The sequence below is a fragment of the Pungitius pungitius genome, chromosome 10, assembly GCF_949316345.1.
Source record: "Pungitius pungitius chromosome 10, fPunPun2.1, whole genome shotgun sequence".
NCBI classification, from domain to species: Eukaryota; Metazoa; Chordata; class Actinopteri; order Perciformes; family Gasterosteidae; genus Pungitius; species Pungitius pungitius.
The window spans coordinates 2,347,223-2,368,219 of record NC_084909.1 but is presented as its reverse complement, the minus strand read 5'-3'; the positions used below and the strand labels follow the sequence as shown (position 1 = coordinate 2,368,219).

General features: G+C 48.7%; 1 protein-coding gene across 2 annotated transcripts in view; it reads right to left on the bottom strand.

Annotated features, from left to right (window-relative positions):
• Positions 1 to 1,211: 1,211 nt before the first annotated feature.
• LOC119228786 (diacylglycerol kinase beta) overlaps positions 1,212 to 20,997 on the bottom strand; it is a 37,229-nt gene continuing 17,443 nt past the window's right edge. For both annotated transcript variants that reach the window (XM_062564837.1, XM_062564838.1), the window contains 6 exons: positions 17,697 to 17,761; positions 13,564 to 13,654; positions 11,736 to 11,937; positions 3,580 to 3,700; positions 2,735 to 2,795; positions 1,212 to 2,324 (listed from right to left, as the gene is read on the bottom strand). In XM_062564837.1, the coding sequence (XP_062420821.1) occupies positions 2,226 to 2,324; positions 2,735 to 2,795; positions 3,580 to 3,700; positions 11,736 to 11,937; positions 13,564 to 13,654; positions 17,697 to 17,761 (639 nt within the window). In that variant the 3' untranslated portion in view covers positions 1,212 to 2,225. The remainder of the gene's footprint in view (positions 2,325 to 2,734; positions 2,796 to 3,579; positions 3,701 to 11,735; positions 11,938 to 13,563; positions 13,655 to 17,696; positions 17,762 to 20,997) is intronic.

Genomic DNA, 20,997 nt, shown 5'->3' with positions numbered 1-20,997 from the left:
AGGGTGTAGAGGCTGAGAAGCCCGAACCCGGCGGTGGAGCCCAGTTTGAAGCAGTCTCCCTCCTGCTCTCCTGACACACCGGGCAGCTTCCCACTGACGTCCAGCTCACGTCGCAGAGAACGTTCCAACATTCACACTTAGGTTCTCTTTGAGGGGTCTCCTCAGTCATTTTATTCAGCGTTAAAAGCTAAAATCTTTGACTTTAGGGTGAATGTGAGTTACTTTTACCTGGGCGGTCCAACATTTTGTTACCGAGTGAGCCGTGTGTGGCTAGTGGAATTTTGACATTCACGGTCCCCAGAGGATAAACCCAGCATGGGGTTCAGATCGGCGCGTTGGTAATCTAAATGTTTACAACTTACAATACTTACAAGACGACATTCGTCCTGACCATCAAGATCCCCTTCACGGTGACCATTGCGTGGTGTCTAGCGCTAACATTAGCATGCTAACACAGTGAGAAACACGACGGACATCCCCTGCTGAGCATAAACATGCTAGCACTGTCACTGCGAGCATGTTAGCATGCTAACATTAGCACGCAGTTCAAAGCATAGCTTTACTTTAGTTAGTAAAATTACCTTTTTTGCTTTTTGTCTGACATGTTTGCTGATTTATCTGCAATAAACGTCACGGGGCTCCAGTTTTACTTTGAATCGCTAGCTGACCATGGCTAGCTTTTGTCACTCTGAAATAACCGTTATTTGCTCCCGTAGCTTCTACAAAGCAGGGACGGAGCCAAAGTGACGCAACACTCAACCGAACATCTCAAACAATGTAAATTAAACGAGTGGAAAACTGCCTTCGGGGAGCGAACTCTGTACGGCGAAGAATACTGACATGAACTCTTCTAAAAGCTAAGGTTTCCACATTAATAACAATGATATCATAAAACACCTTTTTGTGTACAGTATTCGGGAGCTACTCCGCTACTTTCCAGAAATACACATATACTCTTTCAGCACACACTGCTATGCGTCATTTGCCATGTTGTGGGGACGGTAATACGGATACATTCCTCATGAACACTGAACTGTAAGCCAACACTCTCTGAGCGTCGTATCCGTCTCCCGCCGCGCATGGACCCCACATTGTGAGCTGATGTTTGACACAGTAATCAGGTGTAGCCTTTCACTGGAGGAGAGACCCTCCCTGAAATAGAAGGTTAAATTTAGTTCTCATCGCTCTGGTAAATACACCCCCCCCCCCCCCCCCCCCCCCCTCGGTGGCCCTGCTGTTGTACCCTTGAGTGTGACTTTATTTCCATCCTTGGGTCACTGGAAGCCGCTGCGCGGTGGTGTCGATCCTCGGCTATGCTGCCGATTGGACTCCTACGGGGGGGGGGGGGGGGGGGGGACAGGTGCGGACGCCTCAGTAAGGCCTCCGGCAGCAAGGAAGTAGGAGTAAAGCTGTAGAAGAAGCCCGCCCTCTGGCCGAGGGTCTCGTTCGCTCGTGAGGGTCAGACGGGTCCGTTTCACCACCAGGTTAAAAGTCCCATGTAGTAACTTCAATGTCTGGCATGAATTCATACAGTCGTAACCGTGCACATTTCGGCTGGAACCTCCTCTGCCTTGAAGTCCACGCGGTGAGTAAATATGGGTTTAAAGGATCTCTTTTTGTAGGCCAGTGATGCTGAGAGGCAAAGGAAATACCTGCATGTTTCAACCGCTTCGCCCCACAGCCGCCAACCCACAAACACAATGAGTCAATAATGATGAGACAGTCTGTGGGGAGGGGGGGGGGGGGGCCCGGAGTTCATGCTCCTACAAGCAAACCGCTGTTTCATTATTCAACAGGTGTTTTAACGGAGAGGCGGATCTTACGCCATAATTACCCACCGGCCCTGTAAACAACCACGTTTACTGCCACAGCTCTCACTTGTTTGACCTCCTTTTCCTTTTACTGTAGTGTGTTGGAAGCTCCTTCTCTTATTCCTTGCTTTCTCTACTGCTGGGGGGGGGGGGGGAGGGGGAGGGGGGGGCAGATTGGGCTGAGAGACTTGGATATTCAAACCAAATCCCTGGCTGACACAGAGGTTTTGGGGACGAGACTAGAGGACAATGGTCACACAGAAATAGGTCTGTCCTGTATACGGAGAGTCTTTCTTTCTATTCCAGGTGCCTTCCAACAGCGTACCAGTCTTCTGGGCGGGGGGGGGTGGTGTGTGGGGGCATGTGTGTGTGTGTACTGTGTATGTGTGTGTTTCTTATGTGCGAGCGCGTGTCCTAGTCGCGGCTGCGGTTGCGCTTCTTGAAGAAAAAGAAGGGTGTCTTCTGAGGCGGACCCAGCAGAATGGGGACCTGGTTCATGTGTGTGATCCGGATCTGTAAGAAGGAGACGGAGAAGGACGTGGTGAGTCGACAGGGATACAGAACAAAGAGCGTCTTCCGCCCCCACGGAGACGCCACACAGAGCGCCTTTCGGGCGCTCGCTCTTTGTCTTTACGTTTGTAAAAGTCGAGTACAGTACGTGGAACTTTTTTTTTCTTTCTGGTGCCATCTCGTTCGAGGGCTAATCGTGAGATAACCGTCACTACGGCGCTCTGGGAAAACCAGCACGAGCCTCAACGCGTATAGTTCAGTCCCATAATAAGAGTCCCAGTCCTATATGGTACCATGCAGTGGAAATGTGAGACATGAGAATACAGCAGAAGTGTGTGTCGCTGTGAGAAAACACAACATAGAGCCTCTCGGGGGGGGGGGGGGGGGGGAATCCCTTTCGTTCAAACTCTCACCGTGCAGGGGGGCTGCATCCAGGGCTCCCCATCGATCTGCATCGGCAGCCGCCGGGACGTCCTATGAAGAGAGGGACAGAGGGACGAGCAGGAGAGAGAGAGAGAGAGAGAGAGAGGGGGGGGGTGGGGTTGGAGGTCACGAAGGTCAGATCACACACACCTGAGGCACGAGATGCCTGTTCACACCGCCCCAGGACAGGGTCAAACACTGCACCCTTTGTTCCCATGAGAGCCATTCCCAGACTGGCCCCCACTCTTTAAACTCACAGACCCACTGTATATGCACACACACACACACACACACACACACACACACACACACACACACACACACACACACACACACACACACACACACACACACTCAAAGTTGGTTTAAGACTTTGATGCATGCCTCTCCCGCTGCAGAAACACAGCATGGGAGAATGAATGTGATGAATGCTCTTTTAATTCTGCTCCAGTGTTCCACGCAGCAGCACTCCTCTGGTACAGTAATCACTGTAGAGGTCAACAAAAAACACTTCACCCTCTGCTTTAAACATTCGGCAGAAACTAAATGTTCCTCCGATGTCGGACAAGAGTCATTAACTGGAGCCACAGTCCGGTACTACACAACTCCATAGTGTCAAGTATGCATTCATACAATGTATGATTTGATGTCATCGGCTGGATGCGGCAGGGCTTTTAGATGGTTGAATGGAGACGGATGCACTGTGTGCAGAAAGTACCGCTTCCAGTCGGTTGACCAGAAGGAGGAGGAGGGGGAGGGGCGCGTCCCGTGTCCCCGAGGCGGACAAAGGCAGGGACGCAGATTAGAGATCAGAGGACGGCGAGGAGCTTCCTACCTGATGGTGACGTTGGCGCACTGAGCCAGCCTGCGTCCGGCGCTCTTCAGCCCAGTGTAGATCTGCCCCATCTCTATCGCCCCTTCAAGGCCAACCACCTCCACCAGCTGGTCACTGAAGTCTGGATGGAAAGAGACAGCCACACGGAGGCCCTTCAATTAACCCTGTTCACAAATAGAGGGACTCATGCAGGTCGTTATTTGAACTTATTACGTGGTTCCCTCGTCCCTGCAGAAGCGTTCTTTTTGATTTGGTGAGGATACCGATTTTTAAATAAATTATTATCGTGACAAATACAGATTACAGCCTCTTTAATGTTCCCCGTGTTAAACAGAGAACATTAAAGCCTTTTAACAGCCTCCAGGTAATCTTTTAATCCTCCGATTCCCCTTTGTGTTCCCTCTCTGTTTGAAGGAGGCGACGCCTCTTAGTCCGTATTTACAGTCATGATCTTACAGGTCGGCGATGATCTAATTTGGCGCTTGACTTTCAATTCCCTTTCAGCCGGTGAGTAACCTAATTGGGAGGTTGCGTGTTTGCTCGGGCCCCGGCCACCTCGCAGGTTCCACGCAACCCTAATCCCGTGAAAGTAATGACCCGTGTGACATAGAACGCAAGAACCAAGCTGGAGGAGCCCACACGGACCAGATCTTCACTCTCATGGTCTTCGTTCGGGTTATTGGCCACAAAAAGAGTCGGGTCCACTACTTCCATTCGGGCTGGCAGCAACACTCCACTACCAGGGGAAAAAAACCCGAGAAATAACTGGGTTTCTCCCGATTGCCTCCATTAGTCTTAAAATGTCAGAAAGAAAGACGCCTCCCAATCGTGAGCACTTTGTCCCGATTACACGTTTCCAAAAGGGAAACGGCGGAAAAAGGCCACGAGCCCGTCCCGAGTTTTCTTCAATGCGGGATGAGAAAAACAAAGGGCCTCGACCCCCCTCCCCTTCCCCCCCCCGAGGCAGACGGGGCCCCGACTGGCTGCCGTGTGAACAACGGTAAACATCGCAAACAGGAAAACGTTTCCATGTTTGTGGTTCAGGAAACGCGTGTCTCGTCTGAACAAAAATAAGGTAAACATTGAGAGAATTTGTTTTTGCTTAAACACGAGTCTGCAGCGCAACTGTTGGGGAAACATTTGCTCTGGGTTCGGGTTTCATTCAAGGTGATCTGCGGGTTAATCCCAGGTGTGCCGTCTCCTGGCCTCGGCATTTAGCAGCTTCAAAGATGAGAGAGCTTCGTATCGGAACGAGTCACCGGCCTCTTTAATGTTTCACATGACAATTCAAAAGAACATGTCAGAGTAAGGAACACTTTACAATCATCCTTGAGTTTTGCCAGTAAGAATGAAACGCTGACGTCGGGAAGTGGAACAAACTGCAGCAGCTTGTGATTCATCACATGAAGATGTGTCCATTAGTATCAAAGGGTTCAGTTCTGGGACTTTATGTAAAAACAGTTACCTTGACGTCAGACTATTACAATTACAGTTGAGATTATTACCTAATATATAATATGTAAACCTAATATGTAATATGTAAACCTAATATGTAAAATGTAAATCTAATATATAATATGTAAACCTAATATGTAATATGTATACCTAATATATAATATGTAAACCTAATATGTAATATGTATACCTAATATATAATATGTAAACCTAATATATAATATGTAAACCTAATATATAATATGTAAACCTAATATATAATATGTAAACCTAATATGTAATATGTAAACCTAATATGTAAAATGTAAATCTAATATATAATATGTAAACCTAATATGTAATATGTATACCTAATATATAATATGTAAACCTAATATGTAAAATGTAAACCTAATATATAATATGTAAACCTAATATGTAAACCTAATATATAATATGCAAACCTAATATGTATACCTAATATATAATATGTATACCTAATATGTAAAATGTAAACCTAATATATAATATGTAAACCTAATATATAATATGTAAACCTAATATGTAATATGTAAACCTAATATCTAATATGTAAACCTAATATGTAATATGTAAACCTAATATCTAATATGTAAACTTAATATCTAATATGTAAACCTAATATATAATATGTAAACCTAATATATAATATGTAAACCTAATATGTAATATGTAAACCTAATATATAATATGTAAACCTAATATATAATATGTAAACCTAATATATAATATGTAAACCTAATATGTAAAATGTAAACCTAATATTGGATGGCTGGGTCACTTTTTCATGTCTTTCCTTCAGTAAATTGGTTTGATGCAGACTTTCTTTTAGGTGTTTTAAACGCGGTGCATTTCTTCGCTCCCTTCCTGCTGCTTACAGACCAGCACACCTCATACGGCTGCACCCCCCCCCCCCCCCCCCCCCCGGCTTTTACAATGGCAGTCTGGTGCTTGGAAACACATACCGTCCAAAATCATGAAAGGTAAAATATGAAAAATGCTGTTTTGACTGTATTTGTCCCAACGTAAATATCTAAATACTTTTTCAAAGCCTTTTCCCACATTGTCAAGAAAATGTATTTAGAGCTTAAAACAAGGAACAAGGAGTGGGCCTATATATCATAGTGTTTATTAAAATGAACTGCCCGCAAAGTCCCTGTGGACATGATCTGAGTGTCCTAAATGTCAGCCCCGATCCCTCATCACATCTTCCTCATCCTGCATCTAAAGCAGAAACTGGGCCTCATCTTCAGCACATGAGCCCCCCCCCCCCCCCCTCCCCGTCTCTGCAGGCCTTTCCAAGAAACCATCATAATAGGATTGGGCATCCGTTAAGAGAAACGCTGGACCGTTGGGGACTTAAGGATCAACGCTTCTAGAGACACAATGGCTGCATACGACAGATGGGAATTAAAAACGAAAGGCTGCCTGTAACGATGGAGTCATTTTTTTTTGTCTGCAAGCTGTAACAGAAAAAGAGACAGAAGAAGTAAAAATAAATTCCATTGAGCGTTGACTTGTCCTATTTTAGGATTTTAAAACCCTTCTATTCATATGTCCTTTTCCTGTTGTACTGTGAAATGTATAAATCCCCCCACCCACCTCCTTTCGCACGCCCACCCAGACACCTCGACTTCCTCCAAACACCAAAAAAGGGCACGGCGTCCTGCCGGCGTCCCGCTGTGAGAGCCCGCCGCGCCGGTTCCCACCTCGCTGACCATCGCCGCCTCATCACATCCCGACCGGCGCTGATGCTCCTCACTGAGGTGGAGCTAAGAATAGACGGCCTGTTACATAACGCCGCCCCGGTGCATTCTGGGACGGGGTGGCAGAGCTTTGGCCACGCAGCGAGAACCGTCAGTGCGGCGCTGCGCTGCTTCAATTTCCTTCATTGTACTAGTGGCCATATTTCCAAACTCGTTATTGTTGATTCAAAACTAAAATATAAATAAAGTGACCAGAAAGATGAAAGTCTCATTTCTAACCTGTTGGTCCCCTGCAGCTAAATGCAAATTAACCTTCTGGTTTAAAACATTTAGCGTTAATCCAACGGCCCTCTGCCAGCTGCTGTCAATCAAACACAGACTTTCTGAGATGGGCCACAGCGGCATATTTAACACTGGAATTAATTTATTTGAAGCCACGTCGGTGGAATCAAAATAAACTGGTGCTCACCGTCATTGCAATAAAGGAACATGTCAGTGAACAATGGCGAAGCCCCCGGTAGCAGCGTTTATTACTGGTTTCCTTTCATGAGAGCCATTGACATCCAGAGAGGCATCGGACAGCTCCAGACTTGTCCCCTGCGTTCTGAATTGAGTGACGAGTTATTTATATCAAACCCTTCAATTAGAAACTGAAAGAGGAATTATTATAAACCCCCCAGGGGAGCAGCTTCAGCTCTCATTGTTCCTCAGATTGAGGTGTTAGGCTATAATTATTAGCTGGAATATTTGTGTATCCTTCCTCCGCCCACACACACACACCCCCCCCCCCCCCCACTGACCGGCCTGTTATTGTCTCAGGGTGGCCAGAGTCATGGCAGATGGTCGAGAGGAACTGCAGCTCACCTCGCCAACACCAACGGAGGTAAAGGTACGGGGGAGGGCACTTGGCCATTTGACAAAGAACACTATGTTACTGTGATTCAGTGCAAAAACACACACACACACACACACCAGGCCACTGGCTCCTTACATGGTCTGTAAGTACACAGATGGTGAAATTTCAGTTTTGTCAAGGACCCAAATCCTCATGAGAATCTTTTGCAGACGGGAGGAACGAAGGAAAACCACCGTGGGAAAGAAGCGATTGTCGAAGACGCTTTAGGAAATGTCCTCTCGTGTCCGTCTCCTCATTGGCCTCTTTTTTTTTTTTTTAAGGATCATTTGTCGTTCACTACCTTTGAGTGACTGCGCATCACCGGAAGGTCATCCGCCGAGAGCGGCCCCACAGAGCGGTGGGGGCGGGTCAAAGTAACTACGGCGTGTGTTTTGTTTTGTTGGGCGAGAAGAGGGTGGGCTGCTGGTAGGTGGAGGTAGGTGGAGGTAGGTGGAGGGAGGCCAGAGGATGGAAGGTGCCGGACAAACAGGCAGAGAAAACAAATGAGTCATGGAGTGGCGAGACGTGATGTGAAATAGCAGCTTTGTAATGAAGAGAGCAGGCGCCGTGCCGGCGTCTCAGGAAGTCATCCCTTCCCTTCCCTTCGACGCTGGGGACGATTATTTATGTGGAGTCAAAGACACCACGTTATTGGTTGAAGGAGGCCGGCCATGATTTTGTCTAAAAGCTGCATTCTGTCTAACGACCACCAGGGGCGACTCCTCTGGTTGCATAATGTGAGGGGGCCAGAAAGGAGTGAATCCTGGAATCCAGGCATCGGAAGGGGTTTTATTAGTAAAAAAGGAAGTATCATTGGTACAAGTATCATTAAACAAATACATCTTGTTGTTCCACCTGCCCCCCCCCCCCCCCCCTCAACCCCCCCCTCAACAGTCAATGTCCTCTACCTTTCGTAGCATGTGTACAGGTGACACCTATGGTCCAACTCGATGATGTCACTGGTGACATCATCCCCTGTATCAACACTTGCCCTCACTGCCAAGAGACAGACTAACATGGGGACAAAGGGGAGTTGTCCCCCACTTTGTCCCCCACACAGTTTAATTACTTGGAAGTCAAGGAGAAAATGTAGTCTTCTTCTCAATTGATTTATTTCCAGTAAACATTGTGAACATAAGTTCACGGTGTCAATCTGAATCTTCTTTAATCCAGCGGTATGTTCCTTCATTACGAACATTCAGGCCACGCCGATCCGTCTTCAGGACGCAATAATGTAATAAATTGTTGAGTTCTACAAAAAATAAACGAGACTAAACTCTCCACCACTGTTGGGTGTAAGACAGCAAATAAGCGCCATCACTACTGAAGGAATTTAGTAAACTGCCAGCGCGCTTTGAGCCGGGACGTCGGGGTCCAACGGTGCTGCGCCCACTTTATTTATGTGCGTCCTTTCCAGCTCAATCCACAGCAGGAAATTGAGGAAATCTGATCTCGGCGCAGGGAAGGAAATAACCAGGCAGAGCCGGCGCAGAGATAAAAGCAGAGGAGGAGCGCGGCCCCTCGTACGAGAATCCTGTTCCCGTCTGTGATCCGTCTTCATCCGGCTGACAACGACGCACTTTTGAACCCACTTCGCTGAAAGGCCTCAGACGGGTCGCCTCTCTCTCTCTCTCTCTCTCTCTCTGACACGGCACATCTGGAGTTTCCTTGACCCGTTTAGGGGGAGCAACGTACACCTCGGTGGATGAAGGAGGCGGAGCTCACATCTTCATCGTTATGTTAAAAAAAACAATTCATCATAGAGACAAATGACTCTAATTTGACTCGGTCCTTATTGGTCCCCGTGTCGTCCGCCCTCAAGGTCGACGCGTACCTGACCTCCGAATCGGATCGAAGGCGCGACGTTTCAGCTCTGTTGCTGCCTCTGGTCCACGCGGAACGAGAAGCAGAGGCCGCCGCTCGCTGCGGTGCTGACTCAGGGGGCCGCGGCGCCGAGGTCAGAGGCGCCGCGGGCGTCTCTCAGTCACTCCGGGTAACCCCGGCTGATTGCATTAGCGCCAGCGAACGGATTTAAAAGCTTTAGTTTATTGCGCCAGAGAAAGCAACTGCCATAAACAATTAGTGGTATGATAAACATGCAGGCACGCACAGACACACACACACACACACACACACACACACACGCAAGGAAACCTGAGGCACAACAGCGCATACCTCTCTGAAACTGGAGCACTCGGGGCGCTATTTCCAAACAGCATTAGCAGGAGAAGCTAATGTGATAAAGGTTAGATCCTGAGGGAAAACTCTGCAGCACAAAAAGATTCCACCAGGCACACAGGGAATGAACTCAAACACATGTTTACATGTTTTACTGAAGCTAGCTGACATTCATATCGTGTATTCATACTTTAAACGGTTCACTCGGTAAAATGCAAAGGCTGCAATCCAATGAAAATGCAAAAGATGTGAGTAAACATTAATTATTGACGACCTTAACATCCGCTACAATAACTCGATTCGATTTCACTGGACTTGCAGGTACATAATATATAATATATAGAATGATTCCAACTAAGGCATCATCGGCCCATAAAGAGCACACACAAGGTTTTAATTGCCTTATTATCTTACCACGGTGTCATTTTGATGCAATTACTTTCTAGTGTGTGGAATTTCCCTCAGAAGACGATTAGCTGCACATCGTCCTCTGTTAACCGCGGACACGTCCAGCCACATAATCGGAAGCGTCGGGCCGACAAACAGCTTCGTGATGGTCTGCATTTTTAATAATGAGTGATTGAGACAATTAATCAGTTGTCAAACTGCGTCTACCCGTGAATTGATTAACCCTCTCGTCAGCAGCTCAAACGTTTCCTCAAAGTCGGATCAACTCTTTTCCCAAAAGCGTTTGGATTGAGTTGCACGGCTCGGGGTAGGGGGGGGGGGGGGGGGGGGGTATTACCTCATTTTCTGCTCGCCCCGCGTAACGAGATGAGGGAAATCCCTTCAATTGAGGACAGTTTGTTGGTCGTCACTTCTCTAAGAGGCTACTTTGGGATTAAGGCTGGGATTTGGGTCGAGAGTTAAAACCAAGCTGAGGATTTTACAACGTGGGCCGAGCTAATGGCTGCAAATGCTCTCACAGACGTCTAGCCTGTAGCCTGCTATGAAGCATATGAGTCCTGCTTATTGTGGTCAGATCCAGAGGAGACCACATGGGGAGTTTGTGTTGTCAAAAGGATGCTACGGCTTAGAACCTCAATGCCCAGCTTTAGCAAACTCCACGTCCCAAGCAGGAGTTTTTAGTCCAAGGATTCAAGACTAAACCAAAGTAATCCTGCTCCATTCTGCCCCACAGGGTTATGTAACAGGTTACTTAGTCAGTGCTCCTGAGCTCAACTTCATGTGCAACCCTCAGGATGATTAAACTCCCGCTAAGAGCAGACCAACATTTGACCCACATATTCCTACCAACGGACACATCTTTTAGTTTTCGAAGGGCCGTACGAGCTGCTTTTAAAATCACAGTCACGGTGCAAAGACTACATCTGCACAGAGTACAACTAAAGACTGTTGTTTTTCCTCTCCTCCGATCTTTACTTCACAGTGGCCCTGACGTCGCCATGGAAACGGGGCTTAGGTCACTCAGCGAAGAAACAAAGTGAGGCAAAAGCCTCAATGAAAGCACAGAGTTGCTCATTCTTTAGTGTTCGAGGACATCGAATGCAAACTCGACCAGCAGCCTCGCGTCATTGTGATGAAGATATGATAAATATTATGAAAAAAGGAGAATTCTGGGAGGCATTTTGATGAAAAACATTCACCACATCAAAAAGAAATTTGCACAAACTAGTGTAACAAAATTGATTACATAAAGAAACCCTGACGCAGCTACAAATGATAATAGACAATATGTTCTCTGCAGAAGAAAACAACCACTAGTTCAAGATCAAGATGAAGATCCTATAATCATTTCCAAATGTACAAATTAAGCTTTTAGTCAATTATTGCTGCGCAGTCATGTGATCATTTTTGTGCTTTTATTGTACAAACACATTTATTGTGAGATGGTGACCGCTGACCCCTGGCCCCGCTTGGTCGTGATGTACCTGATGACTCACCTTGCACGCAGAACTTGAGCTCTTTGGCGTCCGTGACGGTGCCGGCCGGCGCCCTCTCCGGGGCCTTCTTGCTCATGCGGTTGTAGTTCCTCCTCTTTTTCGACTCGCCCCACAGGTGAGAGCCGCCGTGCATGCTGGGAATGTTGAGCACGGCGATGCCCTCCAAGGAGGTGTTGCTGAGGTCCACGATGATCCCGTCACACTGGGGGGGGGAATTAGGAAACACGCGTTTACGTTTTTACATTGAGCTCGAAAAGACGTGTGCAGCCGTCATTCCCATCGTCTTCGTCAATGGTGAAGACGATGGGAAACAGGTGTGTGTGTGTGTGTGTGTCTGGTCCACAGACTCTCATACAATCAAAATAGTGTCCAAAAAAGTGTAGTTGGTGTGGTGCAGGCGTGTGTGTGGACGTACGACAACATGCAAAAGTTTGAGCAGCAAAGCTTGTGTTACCAATTCAATTGAGAGAAGGCTAACGTTGAAGTGGAGGCTAATGGGCTAACATAGACGTGGATGCTAATGGACTAATGTCAACATGGAGGCTTATGGGCTAACGTTGATGCAGATGCTGATGGGCTATTGTTGATTCAGATGCTGATGGGCTAACATCAACATGGAGGCTAATGGGCTAACATCGCCGATGCTAATGCGCTAACGCCAACGTGGATGCTAATGGGCTAACGCCAACGTGAATGCTAATGGGCTAACGTCAGCGTAGATGCTAATGGGCTGACGTCAGTGTGGATGCTAATGGGCTGACGTCAGTGTGGATGCTCATGGGTATGCGATTATGATTCGCTGCATCACGAAGTGAGATGGACGTCGAGGCCTGTGCCCTCGTCGCACACCAGTGGCTCGTTTAAGACCTTTGGATTTATTTTTTGTCTCCATGCAGTACCTGGACAGAAGCCAAATGTGCGAGTGGCAGCAGTGAAATAGGCTATTTAGTGACCCCGTTTGGCAGTCTGGGTGTAACTGAAGTATATTGTGCCTCATCTGAATTCATCACACACAGCGGAGGGTGTCACCAACACCTCGCTGTGACTCGGCATGCATAGTTGATGAAGTGAGTCGAAGCAGCCGTGGAGTCAGTGGTGCACCAGCTCGGTGAAGGACGCCGCAGTCGGAAATTAATAATCCAACGAAAGAGACCGGCTTATTTTGAGGGCATATTCATTCTGGGCCATACAATAAAATAATAATTATAAAGAATGTATGAAAATTCTGTCACACGACTAAAAAAAAAAGATGTGTCTTCGCTGTGTGTAACGACGGATGTCGTGACAGCTCCCAAGCGAAAGACAAAAAAATAGGTCCAATGTGTAAGCAGGTTGGACATAAGTAAAAATACACGTCGTGTAAGAGGGCTCAAGCTAACTAGCAGTGGCCGCTACTGGCAGAAACGGTTTAATTTCATACACCCATGTGTTGTAGAATGAGCCACTCATACGGAGCGGGTCCTCTTCACGCAGTCGAATGGTCACATTGGGGTCTTTAAAATGAATGAAACATATGGAAACAGTTGGGCTGGAACCCTTTGTGATGGAAGCAGCTTGTTTGCATTTCCCTCCGATGGCACCTGCGGTGCTGTAAGCACTCGGGTGACAGATCATGGGGCGCCGTGTGACAGAATGAGGCAATCAGTGACTTCATGGAGCATTAATTTGACGCTGTGCTATGAATAGCGCGCCTCGTTAATACCAGGAAAGCGCTTTGTTAAATCTTTGCGACACATACGAGAACAACGGTGTCTGAATGTCTGTCAGAAAAGTGAACGTTGTTGTGTTTCTGTCCCTTCTTTTCTCATGTGTTTGGCCTCCGACTTACCTCCACTTCTATGCACTCGTTGAGCTTCTTGCAGGTGGCCGATATGGTCTCGGTGGTGCCAAACTCAAAGTACCACAGCTTGTTCTTCATTCTGAGGGAAAAGCAGAACACAGACGTGTTTTTGACCAACGAAAACACAAATGTCCTCGCTGCTGGGAGCCTCCGGGGGAGATCCGGACACGCGGTGGAGCCGGCACTAGCTGGAAGTCAAAGCTCATAGTGGAGCGTCGATCGCCTCGTACCTCGGGGGCCCCCCGGGGCTCCAAAGGGTCACCGCGGCCTTGGGAGAGGACGCGGGGGTGAAACGTGGCCTGGTGGAGGCTGTGGGATCGGGGGGGGCGGGGGGGGGGGTAAATATTGTTGCCGTTCCCTCTCAGGGCTGGCTGGGCAGAGGTGACCCGCTGGGCAGAGGTGACCTGCTGCTGATGTCTCACCCTGCATCGCTCCACCAATGACACATCCCTCCGTAACAGGACAGCAGGTTCGTCGGCGCGCTGCCGACACTGACAACACCGGCTATTGACACAACCTGCTCGGTGATATGTGGGCATGCCAGAACACCAGAACGCCGAGACAGGACACAACCTGCACCGTGGAATGACACAGCGGGCCTCTAACGGAGCATGAAGAGAATTCACCAGTGTTTATTGGACTTGGAACGCGACCTAAATGTCTTAAGCCGCTGCGCTCGTTCGCGTGTTTTTCTCCCTGCTAATTGTCTTTCTGTCCCTTGTTCTCTCCCTTTCACCTTAATGCCTCCCCAGAAGCCTCCGCCGCTGTCAAATCAGGGGATTATGAGCATATTTGAGATCACAATTAGGAACAGTTGCGATTCTCAATGAGGCGAGCTGCCTAACCTCATTAAGCCGCTTCCACTTGAGAGACGCTCTGTAAAAAAAAAATGCAATTAACTCGTCGTTTTCCCCCCTCGCATGGACGCAGAGTGCAACAGGGAGACAGACTACTTCCATAAGCCTCCCCTCCATCGTTCCCATGTTTATGCACAAAAAGGATGTTAAGTTATCTTCAACAAGACGAGGTGTTTTTGTCCCATTTCTGGTCTCCTGTTCAGCTTGAGCGGCGCACAAAGCGCAGCAGTTAATTCATCCATTCATTCCTTCTATTCATGTTTAATGAACACGGCCGGTTTGAAGAGATAACTTTCCAACTGTAACCCAAAGACCAGTTGGAGTCACAGATTGGCTTCAGGGGGGAACCATCATGTTATGAAAACACTTTTACTGCAAAGCCCCGTCGACTGTATCCAGTTCTCTCTCGCCTCACTGTGCCCCCCCCTGCAGATAAGCATCTCCTTTAATCCCCAATGTGTGCAGTGACCTTATGAACCTCTCCCCTCCCCCTCCCTTCTCTCCCTCTCTCTCATTCGTCTTGCATTGGAGTCACAGAGAGGGGGTGGGGCCTCGAGTTTGGCTATTTGGATGTCGCCTCCTGATTGTCATTATTTGCTAAAGTTTAGTGGACCAATCGATCCCACCACACGCTGACGTCACTCCATCACTCCATCACTGGATCGCGTATCACATATCACCGCCAGCTCTTTAACTGCCAGGGTTAAGGAAAGGTGGCGAGGAAGCAACATAGGACACACTTTGTTTTGACTACTCGACCGCAGCCTCGTCAAGAAGAAACCAAAGATCACACTCAGTCGATTTTTGATTCCCAACTGTGAAAGTAAAGTGTTTTGTTATTTTCAAAAGCTCCGATTCATACTTAGTTTTCCTTCTTTTCATCCATTCAATGTTTCAACAAACATATGAAATATTGATCCGAAAAGGATTGTAGATGGCGTGTAGGTAGCTCAACGCCCCAGTGATCATGATTTATTCATCAGGTGAAGTCTGGAAGAATCCAGCTACAAGACGCACAATGTTCTTATGGCGGACTTTCAATATTGATGAATCTCACAGAACGTGTTTTATTCCCCGCCAACGCCCCCTTTTTGTTTGGCTCACTTGGGATCAGATCCGCAGAACACATCAAAAACAAATTGTCATCGCAGAATGTTTTGAACGGTAGTGAATTGTGTTTCATCTGAGGTTTCATGTAAAGTTTCCTACATACAGCAGATACCGAGCCGCCACTGACTGAAGAGACAAACAAAGATCACCCTGCAACTCAATTAGCACAAAGACAGCAGTGTCCTGGGGTCAGAGGTCAACAACGTGCCGATATCTGATTTCTAATAATCCAATCAGGTGTTGGTGACCAATGCTTCAGGTGGAATGATGACTGAATTGATATAAATATAGATATAAATCTATATAAATTATATTAATATATATATATCCAGTTCTTCTCTCCTTCACTTTGGACAACACACACAACACACACACACACACACACACACACACACACACACAGACAGCATTGTACCCGCCATGAGGAGTCATTAGCACCTGGGCTTTGGGCTCCTGGAGGTCTGGCCACTGTGGCCACTCGATGCAAGTGGGCTGAGGTGTGAGGAGTCGCACATCCCCTCTGTCCCGACAGGGGGGGGCGCGACACTGAGGGGGTGGGTATGTGCTCGCCGACGAGCGGGGGAGTGTGTTAGACACACACAAGCACTGCCCAGACACACACACACACACACAGACGGAGTGTGAGTGGCAGGGAGGACAATGAAGCAGCGAGCTAAGTGCTACACGTGGCTACGGGCCTCTCTCACCGGGTCAAAGGTGACTCATCATCGGCTGCCCCCGGGGGGGGAGAGGGAAATCTGCTGGTCCTCCGTTCTCAATCCTTTCTATTCAATTGGCTGTAAAGAACGGACGGAGGCCCCCCTCTGCCAAAGCATCCGACACACGACAACAGAACAGTTGCAGTTGTCCATCAGCTGTCCGTCACTCTGTGAAAGCACCGAAGGGGGGAGGTGGAGGAGAACAAAACAAACGACCTGCAGCGTTGGCCGACTGTAAATACATTAAACGGGCGGTGGCTCACGCAGAGATGCAGCGGGATGGAAGCCGTGAAACGGCATCACAGCAAAGGGAGAGCTCTGCACCTCTTCTGTAGAGAGAGAGAGAGCCTCTGATCTCATACCCGCCCTCTGCTTGTGGTGCTTTAAGATTCACCGCGCTCAGGACGGCGTTAATTATTTAACTTCAAAGAGACTTTTTCTCTCTCCTAACCCCCCCCCCCCCCCTTTCTAATCCTTTACGGTATGCAGAGTAATTATCAGTAGAGGGAAGCACACATGTTGTTGGTGCCATCATGCAAACAACATGAAAGACCAGCTGATGATACAAGGGGCTGCACAGAGGCTCAGTGAGTTCACAACACGCCTTCATGCTTCACGGAGCAGGTTTTTCTGGCCACTCCTTGATCGTGTTGTCGAAAACCTTCAGAGCCATTGGGAGCATCGGATGGCGCCGAGCGTCTTTTGAGCAAATGATTGGTGCAAAACCCGCGTGCGGCTGCATCGCCGCCACCGGCCAGTGCTTTGCATGGAGGTCGAGACATGAGAGGACCACACACACACACACACACACACACACACACACACACACACCTCCGCCTCGGGCAAAGACAAGCAGCAGCGACACACACTCGTCGGCAGCGGGCGGCCCTGGGGCCTCGACGTCTGTGTGCACGCCCGGACGCTCCCTCTCTCGACAAGTTGTCACAGCAGCAAAGGCTGCTGGGAACCAAAGCATCAGACATAAAGGCTGGTGTTTCCAACTGCAACATTTGATATTTGTGGACAATTTTGGCTCCGGGGCGGAAGGCTTGTTTACGCTAAAAGACGAGGCCGGGCATTATTGTTTTTAGTTTTCACGGGGTCAACACATTTGGTGAACAGGAGGCAGAGATAACAATGTGTAGTTTGTTCTGTCCAGCGTTCCCCAAACGCCAAACGGAGGGGCGGCGAGGGGGGTTGGAAAGGAGCCACCAGCATGTGGAGCAATGTCAGCCAGCGCACCGGGTCGACTCATTTAGGACTTTTGAAACGTTGCAATGATCCCAGATTGTATTTCAGAAAGCCGTCTTTTAATTATTACTGTGGTCATTTCTTCTCTCACTGTTCAGTGTCCGGTGTTACGCAACAATTACGTGGGAGCGCGGAGGGGGAGGTTTGAGAGATTTAACGTGCGGGCATGTTGTTTCCCTCTCACCTGCTGTTGAACTTCTCCGGGTGCTTTTCACGCATCAGGTGGAAGCGACGTGCGATGGAGGCATCCTGCGGGAGCAGACGGGGGGAGAAAAACGTTATATTTCGCCGTTCAGCTGCGGGTTGGACCACCACGCCTCCTCCGACTGTGGAGCCGCCCCTCCTCTCCCAATGTGTTTAACCCTTGACCTCGGGGGGGGGGGGCAGAGGTGAACGTAGCCCTGATCACTCACAAGCGGGGGCCCCTGTGTGACCTCAGTGGGCAAACAGGAGGCATGCACCGGTTCTCATCCCCGGACGGAGATAAAGAGGCACGACGTCCCCTTCCAGTCTCCCCCCCCCCCCCCCCCCCGCCGACACGCAGCCACTTGGCGGACGCCGCCCGATGAGGTCGAGCCCTCGGGCCTCGATGGACGCGGTCCGTCTTTGCCACATAAACAGCCCCCATGAGTGGAATGAGTTCATGCTCTCATAGATCATGCGGACGATACGCCAGAGGAAGCGACGCGGCTGTATGTACATGTGGATCATGTTATGGGGGCATGGTGGATGACGGGAAGTGTCACTGTGAGGGTGGAGCCAGTAACGAAGTTAGAGGATGGAGACAGAGCGGAGGGCTGTATAACGACACCATCTGGTTCTGATTAAAGCGCTTCACCGAGACAAGACACATGACCCGCCTCGCTGCCACCGGGCAGAGACCCGAAAAACACCAACAACAACAACAAAACACACAGCTGATTATTTCGATGTCTGAAATTGCTCAAGAATTCATATAAATAAATAAGAAGAAAGAAAGAATGTGCTTAATTGATATGACCTGATCTGATTATTATTATACTATTTTTCTGCACCATTACTGTCAACTTAAGCTACAGATCAGATTATTAAAACGTCAAAGCGGGAGACGGCCAAAAAATACAAATGAAATAATCTGCAAGTATTTTGTTTCTCACGTTCCTGCTTCTTGGAAGTGTGCGTACCCTGTGCTTTATTTCCCATCATGCATCTGGAAAACACATTCCTGTGCTGTGGATCGCTGAGGTTTATACACATTAACACACGATGCCGCGCCTGCGCTCGCAGGTGTTTCAGCGCGGCGAGGAGACCGATCGGGACGAGCAGCGATGACACGCATCCGCTGCTCGTCAACCTCCCGAAACCGTCCGCCGGCGAGGCCTCGCGGCCCGTCCTAAAATAGAGCGGCATCTGCTGCTTTAATTGGCGGATCATTTGACACTGGAACCGGGGGAGCGAGGAGACATCGCAGGTGCACCGCTTCGCCGGAGACACCAGAGGAAAAAAAAAGAATCCGGCTGTAACAGAATGTGACATTTCGCCGCCGCCCGTGTGATGAGGGTTGTTTTGATCGCGGTGGCCGTGGGGGCAAGAGGGGTCGCTATTGGACGGGGGATGTGAAAAGTAGGAAAACAACAAAAAAAAAACAATAACCGTAAGAAGAAAAAAAAAAAAACTGGCTGGAAAATGTCAGCCGTGCCCGCGGCAGAGATACGGGGCGTCAGTCCGAGCCTCGGTCAGGGCCTCTGATCAGGGCCTCTGGTCAGGGCCTCTGATCAGGGCCTCTGATCAGGGCCTCTGGTCAGGGCCTCTGATCAGGGCCTGTGGTCAGGGCCTCGGGCAGCTTAATGACAGAGAAATGTCACAAGCAGCCACTAATCGTGTCCTATGGCTCTCACAATGGGAAGTGACATAAACACGCACACGTCTACGATTTAATCCAAAACAAACTACCCCCCAGTTTTCATGGAAGTGTGTTCCTGCCCGTAAAAGAAAGAAAAATATAATGGAAAATTCTGCGATTTTCTTTTCAAAGTGAGAAAGCACTTTGACCTTATAATTTGGACTTGTTGGTGTTTTTTGCATAACATACAGCTGCTCCTCTTCTTGGATGGAGCGTATGGGTCGTATCTGGACCTTTACTCACTAGAATCATCCCGACCTCAGCCATCCCAAGACTTCACAACTAATTGATCACCTTCGAAGGTGTGTGTCCACTAAATGCCGGTACGCAGAGTCGATTTGCTGCGTCTGTGATCTTCAGGCGTTGAAGAGCAGCTCACACGGACGTACGCCGTCGTCGTTTACCTTTGTGAAAAGACTCGACAGAGGCACACTTATGGTCAGAGTTTTTAGGGGCTTTAAAGACCAGTCCAGGTGTTTGTCAACGTGCTTGTGTGTGAGAGTGTGTGTGTGTGTGTGTGTGTGTGTGCGGTTCCTCCCGTCTTTAAGACCAGCCAGGTGTCACTCGGCACGGTCATTCATCACCGCGGTAACCTGGCCTGAACCTGGCAGGCCCTCACTTCCTGTCACTGATACTTCCACTGACCTTCAGGCTGTGCCAGCGCTACTTCATCTCTTTCCCTTGCGCGCGCGCGCGCGCACACACACACACACACACACACACACACACACACACACACACACACACACACACACACACACACAGATGATTTTGTATGCACACTTTTTGTTCCCGTTTCCCTGTTTCCTGAACAAACGCACACCCTCTGCCAAATTGACATGACATTCTAAAGCTTTTGACTGGTTGCAAGAGGAAGCCCCAGATGAGAAAATGAGTCTTCCTCCCGCTTGCTTCATTACCTCAGTAAACACGCTCAACCTTTATTGCTGGTTCCAAGTCTCCTCCAATACAGCACGATGTTCGTTTAGTAAATTCTGCTGCTTTTACAGTCCGGTAGACCTTAAAGCGGGGGCGTGCTGTCCATCAGAAGAGGCCCAGGGTCGTCTTCACCCTCCATAGTCGGGGATTGTGGTGCGCGTTAGGAATGAACACCGGGAATCATCTTGCAACCACAGCGTGTACACTTTTACACCTGCGCACCCGTCCACGGGAGCTGCTGCAGAGGGATCAGCTTCCTCGCCGCAACATGAGGCGGCGTCTTTAATGGCTGCTGACATGGTGCGATTTCCTTCTCTCAGATTCCTCTCGCAAGATTCTTTCCAGGCTGCAGGTCAGAGTGAAAGCGCCTCAGGAACTAAACGGCGGCTTCTTGTAGAGTGTTTATTATTTACTATGCAGTGCGTATTCGTTCGTCACTAAGCGTAGAACACAGTTCTAAAGGTCCCGTTAGGTAGGTGGGTACTCTACCATCTCAGGGGGAATCATAAGTGGTGTTGATTCTAGGCGACCGCGACACAGCAAAGCTAACCCTGCAGCACAAAGGCTGACCCAGTAGTGTCTGCATGAAGGCATTTACGGAGACACATCCTCAGGAAACCGATCCGAGAGGCGTTTCAATTTCTGCTGGCTTCAAGGTTCTGCC